General features: G+C 35.7%; 1 protein-coding gene across 1 annotated transcript in view; it reads right to left on the bottom strand.

Annotated features, from left to right (window-relative positions):
• dnah5 (dynein, axonemal, heavy chain 5) overlaps window positions 1-15,001 on the bottom strand; it is an 80,924-nt gene that overhangs the window by 50,972 nt on the left and 14,951 nt on the right. The window contains exons 12-39 of the mRNA XM_044117191.1: window positions 13,146-13,253; window positions 12,623-12,708; window positions 12,325-12,532; window positions 12,084-12,197; window positions 11,733-11,939; window positions 11,405-11,485; window positions 10,559-10,649; window positions 10,152-10,297; window positions 9,801-9,951; window positions 9,385-9,639; window positions 8,249-8,445; window positions 8,010-8,103; window positions 7,516-7,658; window positions 7,071-7,147; window positions 6,864-6,988; window positions 6,555-6,790; window positions 5,977-6,195; window positions 5,536-5,598; window positions 4,962-5,200; window positions 4,358-4,505; window positions 4,151-4,243; window positions 3,683-3,882; window positions 3,350-3,503; window positions 2,730-2,893; window positions 2,449-2,605; window positions 1,570-1,782; window positions 1,177-1,401; window positions 197-369 (exon numbers count right to left, since the gene is read on the bottom strand). Of these exons, the coding sequence (XP_043973126.1) occupies window positions 197-369; window positions 1,177-1,401; window positions 1,570-1,782; window positions 2,449-2,605; window positions 2,730-2,893; window positions 3,350-3,503; window positions 3,683-3,882; window positions 4,151-4,243; window positions 4,358-4,505; window positions 4,962-5,200; window positions 5,536-5,598; window positions 5,977-6,195; window positions 6,555-6,790; window positions 6,864-6,988; window positions 7,071-7,147; window positions 7,516-7,658; window positions 8,010-8,103; window positions 8,249-8,445; window positions 9,385-9,639; window positions 9,801-9,951; window positions 10,152-10,297; window positions 10,559-10,649; window positions 11,405-11,485; window positions 11,733-11,939; window positions 12,084-12,197; window positions 12,325-12,532; window positions 12,623-12,708; window positions 13,146-13,253 (4,367 nt within the window). The remainder of the gene's footprint in view (window positions 1-196; window positions 370-1,176; window positions 1,402-1,569; window positions 1,783-2,448; window positions 2,606-2,729; window positions 2,894-3,349; window positions 3,504-3,682; window positions 3,883-4,150; window positions 4,244-4,357; window positions 4,506-4,961; window positions 5,201-5,535; window positions 5,599-5,976; window positions 6,196-6,554; window positions 6,791-6,863; window positions 6,989-7,070; window positions 7,148-7,515; window positions 7,659-8,009; window positions 8,104-8,248; window positions 8,446-9,384; window positions 9,640-9,800; window positions 9,952-10,151; window positions 10,298-10,558; window positions 10,650-11,404; window positions 11,486-11,732; window positions 11,940-12,083; window positions 12,198-12,324; window positions 12,533-12,622; window positions 12,709-13,145; window positions 13,254-15,001) is intronic.

Raw genomic sequence — 15,001 nt, 5'->3', positions numbered from 1 at the left:
TCTGGATTGTGCTGTCGTTCACCCGTCAAACGTGACATTTGATGTCTGCTATCGACTGACAGTATATGGATAAACAGAGATATTTTGCTTGCTTCCAACTATTTGATGACTTCAGTTTGAATTTTTAATAGTTTTGGCTGCATATCATATCTCTTAATATATCTGTGTGTGTGTCATTCCATTGGTGTACTTTTACCTGTCAGTCAAAGGTGTAATGACAAGCCTTTCTGTGCAACCCAGGAACTCATTCTGGTAAACAAAGCTTACATCTGTGATGTTGATGATCATCTTATCTAAATCCTCATTGAAGTAGAAACGGCACTGCTTCAGCCACTCAAAGTCAGTGGGGCTTTTTACATGCAACCGGCACTGTGAGGGTAAGAGAAACGACGAAAAGACAAAAGGATCAGACATGATATGATGGTGAAAACTTCACAAAAAGCAAAACAAAACTGTTGTAGATCTTCAGGCTTAAGGTAATGTGATGTGAGACTGGAGGAAAGGCAGGAAGCCTGAGACAGCATTGTGAGAAATAAATGATAAAAATAAAAAGATTCAGGGAAAAGTTGTGTGAAGGTAAATCAGAGGTAGATGAGAGGCAACAGTTGTAGAGAATAATTTATTTATAATCTTTATTCGACCAGATTAAAGAAAATCATCTGTGCTGCCTGGATAGTGATTGGTCATTATACCATCACCATCCACAATAACTCTTTCATGATACTTGAAATATGAGTTATGAAACCATCTCCCTTTGTAATAAATGAAGTATTGTTTAAATGAATTGAATGAATAGAATTTAAGTGAGACAGACAACAGGAATATATACATTAGTTTCAATAAACAAAAGTAATAAAAGGAATTCTAAGTAAAAAAAAAAAAAATCCATCATATCTTGTAAAACTGCAGTAATTTAACATGTAGTCACTAATAATAGAAAGACTGTCCTGTCTGTGTTTCACCATTACCACTAGAAAATTAATAATGCTTTGAGGTATATTGGCAGAAACCTTTCTCTTTTACAGTTACATTTGGTAGACTGCAAACAGAGCCATTAAAAGTCCGAATATGTTTTCAGCAATCTGTTCTAATTACACACACATTGGAGTACACTTTATGGTCTGCCCTGTGAATGCACTGAGCTGACTTTGCTTTTATAAATCCATTATTACTCACCAGATCATCAAATATGTCCCTCTGGTGAACATGGATAGTTATGAGGGTCTCGTATTTGGTCCTCTCTACAGCTTCAAGATCTCTTGTGGTCATGTCAATTAGTGTGTTGAGCAAATCCAAGAAAAGCTGGTTGGTTTTTGACATAATACGGCGATCATATCGGGCATTGGTAAGAGCCTCCTCAGCATCTCTTGTCCATATCATCTGGATACCAAGCAAGCCCACCTGCACCAAGAATATTATATTGTTAAAGAAATACAAGCATAGTTAAAAAGAAAAAAAAACTAAACACCTTGATATTGTTACGTTTTATATATTTTATATAAATGTAGTGTGCTAGGGTGTGATTTTGGGGTTCAGCATTTATCTTAAACTTATAGTGGTTTAACTTACTTGAGCAGGGAAAGAATTTAAGAATTCAATAAGCTGGAAGCCAGAGTCCTGGATGGCCAGAGCAGCCTGTCGGATCACCAGGTGCAATGACCACTGGGATTCTTTCAACAGAGCATTCAGCCACACTTCAACATTCCCTTCAGCCATGACAGGACGCTCCAGCTCCACAGTTTCCCCCTCGCGCGATGATACAGCAAGAATCCGGTCATATATCTGAGACAGATAAATTATATTTAATAAAGCCACGACATGTTTTAATGCACATTTTCTCTTTATTCTATATAATAAATGTCTGTAGAATTTGTGCATGCATTATACAAGTTGTTGTACTACATGAGTTTATTATGAAGAATGTAGACGTTTTCCTAACACTCCATGCATATAAAACCATGTATACATCTTTTTCTCTGCATTTTGTTCTGTATAAAAACCTTTATTTTTTGAGGATTTATGTGACAGAGCAGCACTATCCAGTGTGACCAATAACCTTCAGAGGTCACACCATTACTGAACTGTAAAGAATCTATGTGAACATTAAGAAGACTGAGGAACATGCTAGATAGGTCAGGTGTAAAGATGCAGAAAAGTTTAAACCAGGGTTATTTTTCAGGAAAGGTGCCTAGAATTGAGCCTTGTGGGACACCACACAGAGGAACAATTTCTCACCAAGACTGATGCAAAAAATTAGCTCTGTCAAGTATTACTCAAATCACTTTAATGCAATATAACTCAAAAAAATTTTGTTCCTCCAGTCCGAATGCAAAGCTACATATGTGTTATATAAACTACGGACAGTATTGTGTAACAGTGGTCTGCTAGAGCGAGTGTAATAAAACAAAACATTCATACATGGTGCCATTATAAAACCATTTAAAGTACCTTGTCATGGAAGCGTACAGTTTTGATGTTGTCAAAGACATTGAGAAGATGAGCCTGGATAGTGTGGGAGTCAGAGGCTTGGCCCAGAATCTCCAGCAAGGCAGGGTCAGAGACGAAGAAAAAACGCGGAAAAAGCAGTCGCTTCTTCTCCAAATAACTGTAACAGCAATGCAGTTCATAAAACCACCTCCATTGTTTAACCACTCTCTTGCACCTTTAGATGTTTTGAAACATTTGCCTCCCAAACCAGTATCCATAGTAGTTGAGTAAATTGGGCTCACCCTGTAAGTGACTTCTGACAGATCTCCAGCTGTTCCAGCAGGTGAGGAAGCAGCTGGCCCATTGTCTCATCTCCCACACAGGATTGTACAACATTGGGCATTTCATGAGTCCGCATCATGATCTTCACCCAAGACTTATCAATGTTTGAGAAACGCTTTGCTTCCTAAAACAATTCATTTCAATATCATTAGCTGAGCTTGCTGTAATGTTTGATAACTAGGATCGGTTGAAAAGTATGTGTGACTGATTTGAAATAATATTTTGTAAGGTGCGTTGAGGTGACGTTTTTATTATGAATAGGGAATAGAAATTAACTGCATTAGAGCTATTAAAGAGACATTATAACTGGCTAAAAGTTGGTAGCTCAAACTTTCCAAAAGCAAAATTCTGACTGATGCATTTTACTATTTTAATGAGATTACTCATACAAAATGTCAAAGTCTATTTTCTCCACTAATTCTAAAGTAGGCGTTTTTTCTATAAGGAAATACAATAGGGGAAAAAAAGGAAATTGCAAGAGAGATAGAGTAAATGTGTACATTTGACAAAAAAAATGAAGGTATATTTAGTTACTCTGTATTATGTAGTTTGAATTATCAACTGGAAACAATATTTTTACCTTAGGCAGCTGTTTAGCAATGTCTCCACCTACAAACACAGCCTCCAGATAGATCCATAAATTCTGGACTGTCATCCAGTGTTCGATAATATCAGTGGTGTTAGAAAGGTTCTGAACCCACTTCTGGATCTGGGCCTTAAATGGGATGTTGTACCTGTGGGAGAAATTGAATTTGCATAAAAACCATGCAGTGTAATAGTGGTGGCTTTTTAGGTCACACCAAAATCCTCTTACATTCCTTAAACATTTGGAGGCAGAAAAATTCTTACAAAATTGTATTTAACTCCCCTAAGTATTCACAGTAACAACTTATGAGAAGTTTGAGTGGCATACCGGTTGCTCATGAGAGACCCCAAAATCATCAAGCTGTCCTCCATGCTGGCAATAATTTCTGATGTGCTGTCTCCTCTCAGAAGCAGCTCACCTCTCGTCTTGAAGTTGGCAAATGTAAATGTCTTATTGTCCCACTCAGCAATCACTTGCTTTAGTTTCTGCTCAATGTCTCGCTCTTTAACAGCACTGATGCAGATATCCTTCGAATGGAATGCCAAGACAGATGTTATGACATAAATGTAAGTGAATCATTAATCAAAACACACAATACAGCGCATGTGGTTAAATTAAAAGTCTCTACCAAGATTTTTCATTTGAAAAGATATGTAAATATGTATCAAATTGGGTCCGTGTGGATGTATTCTCATGCTACTAAAACACATTTAGTGATAAATTATTATTACTGTTGGAGGAAAACAGTACACCCTCTCTAGATTTCCTTTACATAAAAACTAAACTTCAGCTTACCTCAATTTCTTCCTTAAACTTCAGCAGAGGAGCCTCCATAATGTTACGTAGCCTAAATGTCTCAGATTCAACCTCAAATGCATGGCCAGTAACCTGGGAGATAAAAACCAAACAAAGAGCAGGTTAATTTCAGCCAAACAATGTTTGATCAATCTAAATTTGAATTAAACATTTGTAGAAAAACGTGGTGCTCCATTTTTGACTAACTTCTGTGATTCTCTTCCAGTGGCGTGTCATCATGGCTTTGTTCGTCATGAGCTCCAGCAGGGGGCAGCACTCGCTGAAGTCATCGATAGTTTTCTTCAGATCCAAGAACGCCTGCCACTCCTTCAGGCCACGAGGAAGCTTGCGGCATCTGTTTAAGCAAATTTAACATCTGTTGTGACTCATTTTGTTCATGTCATGACAAAATACAAAACTGATTGCAAGATTACAAAATATTCATCCATTTTAATTGCCATTACAATTTAAAACCTACTTTAGTAGGTATTATACTATAAATGAATAAATGGTCTTGTCATTAAAGTTCAATATAGCTTATGTTTAAAATAAAACATAATAACAAAGTAACCACACAAATAAAATACACACATAAATAGGCTCAAAATATTTTTGAGGACTTAAAGCAAAGAATGCAACAGGTTAGTTTTTGCAAAGTCGCTTTACAATCAACACATCTACAATATAGGCAGCAACGTTTCAGGCTCAGTAGAGAAGCATCATCTTAAAATGTGCGCTTTACTTGTAGTGCAACATCAGATGATTGTGAAGTTTTATTCAGATTCGAAGACAAACAAAAAAAAAGTTTAACCTTGTCTGAAAGTCTAGCAGCTCATTATTAATCCTCTCGATGTTGATGTCAGCCCAAAGGATGTCATAGTATCCATTGACTGTTTCAATGACATTGTTGTAAAGGCCATACAGCTTCTGTAGCAGGACCAGCTGTTTCTTGATCTCCAGGAGTTGAGGGTGTGGTGTGACTGGAAGTCCAAAGAGCTCCTCTCCTCCAGTAAAAGTTATGTACTTCCGGAATTGATTGTCAAATCGATTCTAAAAATGACAAACAGCAACAAAATCAATTGTGCGACTGTATAGCATCTTAATGTAATATTGTATAAAATCAATTCACCAGGAATGACTTGGCTCAATTTCATTTTTGAATTAAAACACACAATTTTCCAAATATGTTTGCATACACCCAATAAAAAACAACCATGTTTATGTCATTAAAGGTCAATAAAAAAAAAAGCATTTGTTTAAACACCATCTTTGTTCTTTAGAGTTTGATATAGGATTGTCAGTAATTATATCAAAAACTGCCCTCCATTTCAACATAATTCTACCTCATCTACTATGTAATTTTCACCCAAACAGTAAAAACAAACCTGGAACATGATCAGCCTGTCACTGGCATCCTGAGGAGCCAAACCCTCTACCATTGGCCCATCCTAGAGAGAGAGAGAAAAAAGCTTAGGTCAGCTTCTTCTACTGTAAAGAAGCCCAACAAAAAACATTTGTTGAAAAGTTAAGAAAATTAATTTGATTTTTAGGAACATCAAATCCTGGCACTTCTTATCAGATCCTGATTTGAATAGTTTGGTGTGTTGGGATAAAATATGCAATATTCAGTGTTCAACTGCATCAAGATGGAGTATGTGACTTTTGATGTGATGTCACAGTTTAATCTTTTTCTCCTGAACTAACTATATTCAAATAAATGGTCAATGCTCTGTGAGTGACTCTATTAGTCACACAGTTATTAGCTAAATTACTCAGCAAGTAGGTCACAACTTGAATCATTGAGAAGAGAAGTCATTTTTTTTTACCTTCTCATATTCCTGATAGAAGTGTTGGCAGTCCTCCTGAAAGGTCTCCACATTGCTGACAAGTTCTTCTCGGAAGTGTGGCTGCAAGGCAACCAATTCGTTTTGCACCTCAGTTGTTCGGGACAAGAGCTTTTCCCAGGTATAACGCAGAGTATCCACCTTATCAACCTCCTCCTTGGCAACTGACAGACCATATTTATGAAGCATAGCATAGGACTCCTGTGAGGAGAGTAAACAAGGGGAATAGTTTTAACTAATACAGTTTAGTTACAGTGTCACAGTGACACATTCCTTACAAATAAAACATTATTTAGTATAAATCAGTGTATGTATTTGTGCAGCTTGATTATCTTGATGAATACTGTTATTACTGTATGCTCAACCCAGAACTAAAAGTTAAAAACGTAAATAAATGTGAGAAAACAAAACCAAAGAACAACCCAAAATCAATGTTGGCCACATTTGAATAATTTTCATTCACATTTCGAACCTATATTTTAAGCTTTTGACTCTCAACATTTTCTAATGAAGTGCCTTTCCACAGAGTCAGCAATGTTAAAGAAAGGTGTATGGCTTACCTCGATTGGTCCAACTTGAAAATCAATATTTATCTGATGCTCTCTAATTTCTTTGAGTGCAGCCATTGCAATGCGAATGTCGTCTAGGTCTTTGATCTGCCGATTCAGTTTCTTTCCTGCTTCATCAACAAAAGCAAAGATCTGCTCCATGTCTGCGCGATATTTCCTGTTACAATACAGCCCATAGTCCACCATCCAGTTCTTAGTTTCAGCTGTGAGGGACATCTTCAGGAATGCTTGAAAAAAAAAAAGAAACAGAGTGAGCAACTAGAGCTCATTTTAATTTGCAATTTAAAGTTGTTTATTCACCTGTGAATAAAGATAAGGCTCCAATAGTGATATACTCTGGTTCAGAGTTTATTTTGAGTTCGAGATCCCGATAAAAAATTATCTGGCTCTCAAAATCTGATAGGAAAGGGCTTCCCTGGATAAATCTGATAAAGAAAACAAGACATTTCTGTTTTGTTTTTTTCTAACAGTATGTTAATTAAAGATTATTCTCTCATGGAAAAATACTTTTGCAAAGTGTCTTCACGATCTTTTCTCCAGACGTGGTGGTAACTGCTGAAACGATCAAGAGCAGCTTCTACTTCCTGCAAAATAAAATCAAATGTGTAATAACAACTAAATACATGGGCAACAAGAGTTCCTGTCAATATTTGTCACATTGCTCATTTGGTTTGCTCAGCATAAGAGTCCCTTTCTAGAAAGACCCATACAACATCCAAAACAAGCAAGTTATTTTTCATCACAATACTACTAAGCAGCATTAAATACTGATTTGAAAAAAAAAAAAAGTTAAACCTATATATACATAACACTGACTTTAATGAAAAATTGAACTGCAACTTAATTTTGGCAAATGTCTAGTCTATGAATTTGCCTTTGAAATGCTTAAAAACGCTTTACTGAAAACAATTGAGATCGTTTTGTATAAGAATAAATACTAAAGACCATCTACCTTCTTAGTTGAGGTGATTGAGCTGCTGAGAACAGACACCAACTTAACTATCTCCTTGTTCTCAGATACAGTCTTGTAATAATTTCTTGCTTGGAATGGAATAGCTTGAATCACAGATGCTGAAATCTCTGAGCTGGTGCCATCTGAAAAATATATTATCTTATTCGTTATTAAAGAGGACATATGCGTGAGTACATCTGTGAGGAAACATAGAAGTACGTAAACATGTTATAATAAGTTTTATTCTACTACTTCTATTGAGTATGGTGTATTTGAGGTAGAGTTATCAACATTTTGAAAAGTCATTTTTGATGGATTGTGTCACTTACAATAACACATCTCTGTCTAGTCAATCAAATGATTTGCTCTACTAAACTGTGAAATAAGAAAACGATGCACATCCTAAGCTTGATAAGATGAATAAATGTCAGAATGAATCACTGAAAAGCTGAATAGGTGAAGGTCAGTCGGGTGAGCAGAAGTCTCCTTCATACCAGTCACACTCCAGTGTGTCGTTGCTTCATCATCTGATTCACTCTCAGAGCTGTCCTGTTTAAGAGCCGCCATCCGTCTCTCATTCATTTTTTTCTATAAAGTGAAATTCAAATAAAAGGAACTATTGCAGAGATTTCTTGGCTTGCCAGTCTAGAAGATTGTGAGCTACGAAAAATACATGAACAGTTTATAGTTGCTCTACATGATCACAGTCATGGCCACTTTAACGTTAACATACCGCAGAGATTCTTTCTTTGCTCCACTGACCTACTCCTTTGCTCACACTGACCACACATTCAACAGCCCTGTTTAAAGCCTGCTGGACCTCCTCCAAACCTGGAACCATGACAATGTTTGGTATAGAGAGAGTCACATTGGCTCTGAAGATTGCCTGCTGACCACTGTGTTTCCCATGGCTCAGTGCAGCACTTTCACCTACCAGGGAGAGAATGGGGAAACATTACATTGAGATCTTTTTTTTTTTTTTTTTTTTTTTATCTGTGCAAAGCTCATTTCAAATTTATAAAAAGGTTTCAAAAATATGGAGATATTAGATGTGATACTTGGCTATCAACACACATATGTAAATGTGTGTTTGAAAAATAGTCTAAGTGTGGGGGAGGCTTTGTTTGGTTTGTATATATTCATGTGTGGGGAAAGCAAAAACAAATAACCTTTGATAACAATTATAGGATGACAATGAAAACAAGAACTCATTATGTAAGGAACAGTTAAGGTTATTATTCATACTGCAGGCATACAAATGAAAAATTCCTCCCAGTCAACAAAGAAGCTTTTTTCTGAAAGAAAATAATTGATACCACAAAAGATCAAAGAATGTAAAAGTAGAATCTGTTTTGGGAAAAAAAAAGTGTTTTTGGGGCCGGGGGTTACCTTTTGTTTTAAAATGTCACGCCAGAAATGAATTGACACGTCTCAAATTTCAATGGAAAAATCTTTATTGCCAATGAAGCAACCGAACTTTATGATTGGTCACTAGATCTTTCCATGTTTCGCCAGGAAGGTCTCCATACAATCACCCTAATCTGTAATTCCCTTCACAGACTCTCATTTGAATTTAGTCTCCTACTGGGCCACTCAAAAATGTTTAACTTCCAGCAAGAATATAAAAAGGCTGTTTTAGTAAAGATTACAGCAACAGCTGCTAATGCAACATGGTAATTTTCTCAACATTTTAACTCCATAATTATTTTGTCTTTGTTTTAAAATATTAAAACCTTTTTTTTTACAGTAGATTTCTTTGAAATCAGCCAAATAAATCTCCTCTAATATACTGATGTTGGGTCTGTTTAAATCCTGTATTTTCCGTGATTTCTTCTTTAAAGTAAAGACTATTTATTTGAGTAGACCCACCCAAGAAATACCCAAGTGATGAGGTTTGTATGCGCTTGCGCAGCATCTCCAAGGTATTGCATATCACTTTGAGCAAAGCCTCCACGTTGCGGTGGTTGAAGTAAGAAAGAAGTTCCTGTGCTTCCTCTTCCATTACTTTCATCAAATCTTTCTTTTTCCTCCTCTTCACTAAAGGAGAGGAAGGACCTGAAGTAGCATGAGGAAGCAAAGTGTTTCTGGAGAAGAGATGGCTTTCGGGGGGGTGTTCATCTTCACCTAAACGACACATATACAGTGAACATCAACTGCAGTTGCAGGAAACAGCTTTCCGATCCAGTTATGTTCAACACTTCCAGGTTAGGTCTTTTCTATCAATTTACTGAAGAACAGGAACAACAACAGTTCAGGTTCAAAGTGATGCTTGGTCTTGCTCTCACCAGAGTTTTCTTCCACGCCCTTCACCTCGCCCTTCAGCTCCTCCTTCTGACCGTGGTCAAACTCCATCAGCATGTTGATCAGTTCATTGGTAGCCTCTTCCACAAGTGTGCTCTTAAGGTGTAGCTTCTGAGCTTGTTTTATGCACAAGTCCTACGTGCACACAGCAAAATAGAAGTAAAAGTCTGAGAAGAAAAACGGTTCTATAGATGTGTGAGTCATGGGGCTCTTCAATAGTTTGCTTTAGAAAACTCCATATATCTTTACAATTTTAACACAAGTGAGCTACAGTGGCAGGTTCACTGTGCAAAAACAATTTGTGACAGAAATGTAATTAATTCACGTCTATTTACCCTGGTGGTCTTCACAAATTCTTCACAGGTGATAGGTTGGTCTTCTGGCAGAACACACAATGTGGATACACTCATCTCCTGCAGCACAGCATCTATTCTAAACTCCACCAAGTCATTCACTCTGTCTATTAATAGCTCCAAATCAGCTGGGGATGAAAAAGAATCAGAAAGAAATATATGAATCAAGGACCACGATTTGGGAGGACTGGGGTTATAGCCAAGATAGAACAGCTGAAAACAGACAACAGGAGAATATATATATAGTAAATTTAAGTTGCTTGTGTGTACACAAAGAGTCAATTAATTTAAATTTTACAACATGCTGCCAGTGCTGACTTGCAAGATGTCTTATGTGTCAGCAAATGAGGCATCGATCTGGCTGGACCTTCTGTTTAATTTTTGCTTACCCAGTGCTTTGTCAATGCGGCTTAGATACTTGTCTATGCTCAGAGATGTCCAGCTGAGGAAGGTCAAACCTGGCTGAATAGCCTCATCCACCTATGAAATAAAAGGCAAATGCTGCTTAATTTTTTTTTTTTTTACCAAACTGTGGACTTATTCATTTCATTTCAAAAACGATACCACAATATATCAATGACTTATCCCAGAAAAAGGTGAAAATCATTTTTGATCTACTGGAAATAAACAGTACTTAATGGCATAGACCTTTTTTTCTAATTTTTTTTTTTGTATTTATTTTTTTTTTTTTTTCAAAATCAAATTAATGACAGGAAAGCTGTGTTATAATTCATGTTATATGCATGTGTTGAAATGCACAGCTGGAACCTGATTAAAGTAATTATTTACATACAAATGTGTCACAAAACTGAAGGTTGAGCTATAAAAATGAGAAAGCCATAATCTATTTACACAGATCAAAACACGACAGTTTAAGATGCAAATGTCCTGCTTTGCTTCTGATTACAGAAAGAAACTTCTATGAATTACCTCCACCAGAAATTCATAATTGGCCAACAAAATGTTTTCACAACAGCTCTAATCAGCTTTTCTTCTGCTACTCTGATTGGTATTAGTTTCTGCAAAACTAACATTGGTTTTAATGGGCCTGAATTTCAAACAGGCTGATAAATTCAGAGTTATCCAAAATAATTATTCACCTAAGTTCAGGAAAAGTCTGGAGTTTTGTTTTCTAAGTCTGGTTAAGCATTGAGACATGGGCGTTTACAAGCCGTAATGCATAACAACTGAAATTATTTTACACTATTCAGCTTACTGTCAATGAAACATCTCACCTTAGCGACATGTGGCATGGCCAGTTGTTCAAATGCAGGTTGAATCTTGGCTCGCACTCTGGTGTTTTCACTCAACATTAGCTGTGAAAAAAAAAAAAACCTTTTTATATTCATGTCCCAGTAAAACAAACAATATTAAAATTTCAAAATTGAAAATCTACCAGTGGACATGAAATTAATGGTTTTCTGTGATTATTTTTCTGAGGTGTCCTCAATTTTCAACTATCTTTTTTAAATATATAAAAAAGTTTACAAATAAGACATTTTAATGTTGTTCCTAATATGTTCTGGGTCTTTTAAGATAAATGCTCCTGTGTGGAATATTCACCTGTAATTTATCATAGTGTTTCTTGAGTATATCCTGTTTCTGCTGCAACAAAACGCCAAAGGGAGGGATCTCCAGATTCATCCGCTTCATGCAGTCAGACTCCCTGATCTGCGTCAGTATTTCTGGGTCAAAGTTCACATAGAGCTGTCCTGTCACTGAAGACCTGACCAAGAGAGAGGCCTTCAGGCCACCCCTGGCATATTCCATCTGTATGCGATTTCCGTGTGTTGTCAGAAAAAAACAAGTGGAAAAACATGTTTATGAAGATATTTTTTTCTGTCAAAAATTGTAATAGCAGGATATTACTATTTCAAATAATAATACAATTTTCGTATTGACAATTTATTGCACCTTTTTCATCCAGTTGTGATGGTGCATAATTTCATACTCCAACAGGATACCTGCTAGCCTGTTAAAGTTCCTGATAATCTTCTTGGCCTCTGATGTGGAAAGAACACCTTCAAGCTAACCAGGAACAAAATAATAACAATAAAAATGAAAAAAAAAAACCTCTGTAAATGTAAAAAAAAACAAAAAACATAAAAATAATCAAAATCTGTCATAAATAACTTCTAAATAAGTTGTGTAAAACCTTTTCAAAGCGATCCATGGGGGCTCGAATTCGGCTGTACAGCTGCTGAGCCCACAGGATCCGAGCCGCCACTGGTGGCATGTTCCTAGCAATAGGAGGGTCTGATTTTTGCTCTGCATAGACATTGGAAACCATTTCAAGGTCCCGACCGTAGTTCTGCAAGATGTGCTGGTACTTTTCATTAATTCCAAGATCAGGAATGCCCAGTCTGTTTCAGTAGGACAAAAGTGTAGAGGCAGTTGCATTTAATCAGCCCTAAAAACTAAGCAATAAAATAAATAATGTGAGCGAAAGTCACCTTTCAAATTTTCCCAGCACATTTATAGCTCTTTCTGTATTTTGAATTTTTTCAAAGGTACTATCCATGAAACTCTTCAGCTGATTCTGAAAAAAAACAAACACATAAAGCAGCAATGATTATTGAACAGGGAGAAGAGTCTGTCACAAAGTGTTAATCAACTCTGAAATCCACTGATTGCAGTCTAAGACAATATCTCCGAGCAGAGTGGCCAATATTTTCAATATTTAATATCTAACTTCCTAGCAAGACTCCAATCAATGGCAAGTCTTTACTTGATTGCAAATATGTCTTAAAAGAAGAAAAGAAAACAAAAAAAAGACAAAACACAATATCCATCTTTTTCCATTTCCAAATCTACCCAGGCTGGCTTGTCTTCAAAAAGAAACCAATAGTTTATTCTTACAATACCTCCACTGCATTTCTTTCAGATTCTTCTTGCACACATGGAAAATGCTATTCACCTATAGATAAATCGGTTTACACCAGAAGATATAATTTGATGACTTTGCGAACAACTTACATGGAGCTCAGAAGTGCTTTTGCAGAATTCCTCAAAATCAACATCAAAGTCAGTTTTTCTGTGGTCTAGAAAACTGTAATTCTTCTTTTTCATGTTCAACACTATAGCCTGTCAGACACGAACATAAAATCAAAATCAGCTGAGGGTGTAAGTTGTGTATCAAGCATGTTTTCAGATTGACAGTTTGTTAGGTGTCAAGAAAAATAAAAAATTCTTTCACCACCTAAAATATGCTACATTCTAAATTTGGACTCTTTACAAATGTGTTAGTAATTAGGTGGTGAGAGGAAAATACCTTCAAATATCAATTAAAACCTTACAAGACAGCACAATTATACAATGCCTTTCAAAAGTATTTTCTAACTTTTTTACATTTTGTCATGTTACAACGTCTTCAATGTATTTTATGTGTTCAATGTGCTGGGATTTTACCTAGTGGCCGACACAACGTGATGTGAAGACGTGAAGTGAAACTTACAAGGTTTTCAAGACAGAACCTCAACGGTAAATCACAAAACTCACACATATTGATTTTTGACTTTGAAACAGTATAGAAGAAAATATATTGTCCTAAAAAAGCTATTTTATTCCCTAATGTATCAGAGTAAAAAGCAACGGACAGTTAAGATAAAAATTTTAAAAAAGGAACAAATAAAAAATAAAAAATTACCAATGTCAATGTTCCATGCAGTTATTATTGTCATTAAATAAATGTGCTGAGATATTCTGTTAGATTAGATCTACAACTGCAAGCTGCAAACTACAAAAATAATAATAGATCATGCATTGCTAAGTGGTAAAGACCATGATGAAACTTTACCTCCCATTTTGCCTGCATTTCGGCAGACTGTACATCCAAGGAAGCAAAAAAAAAAACAGTACAGCTCACATTAATATATACACAAAGTAAAACTATACATTCTAATTTTGCATGGTCATTTAATTCCAGTACCATTTTATGACCAAGGGCAAAAAGCAATACAATTTAGTTTTGCAAACTAGGGGATAAATGTATCACTATAATAGAGTTTTTGCAGTCAGATTTAGTTCTTTTAAATGAGCTGCACTGATTGTGCATAATTTAGTAAAGTAATGAAGACACTGTTTGGATTACAATTGTTCTGACTTTGGCAAAATTTTCAATGGAATGTTGTTTGATTCCAGTTCTATAACCACTATAATGACACAAAGCTGAATTTCCAGAGTGAGGTGAAAAGGAAAAAAAAAGGCAAACCAAATCAGATTAAAAGGCCTATGATAAGCAATCGGTTCTATTAAAATATGAAAAGATAAAAATGTAATACACATTATAAGGACTAAGAACTATGATGAAAGACCTCTTTTAATGGCTTATTGGTAATTAAACTACCCCAATAGTATGATAGCAAGGTTCCCATCAGAAAACTTGCTAACCCTGGTGGTTGGGCGCTCAGCAGTCATTCATCCAGCAGCCCATCATGTTTTTGAGTTTAAAAATGTTTAAAGTTGACAGGAAATTTAAAAATATCACTTGATAATTATGTGTTATTGGAAGATTAATATCTGAACACCAACTATAAAGTCTTAAAAAAATGCAAACATTAAAAATAAATAAATAAGCAACGCTAAGCCTGGTGGGGACTCAAGTAAAGCTTGGATACTATGCAATTTTCTACATACAAAACACATTTTTAATGTTTACACCAAAGAAAACTCTTAGTAGATGTCAATGAAAGCCAGCATTTTATAATGCCACATTTTTTTTTTCTGTTTCTGAAATATATTTAAAGTAATTGCTAAATTTATGGTATTTTCATGTAAACAATCGGTACATGTACAATTTCTGTAAAGTTCATATATGTATATCTAATGCATGT

The sequence above is a fragment of the Gambusia affinis genome, linkage group LG05, assembly GCF_019740435.1.
Source record: "Gambusia affinis linkage group LG05, SWU_Gaff_1.0, whole genome shotgun sequence".
Taxonomy (NCBI): Eukaryota; Metazoa; Chordata; class Actinopteri; order Cyprinodontiformes; family Poeciliidae; genus Gambusia; species Gambusia affinis.
Note: the sequence above shows the minus strand (reverse complement) of the source record. Positions and strands in the feature narration are given on the sequence as shown.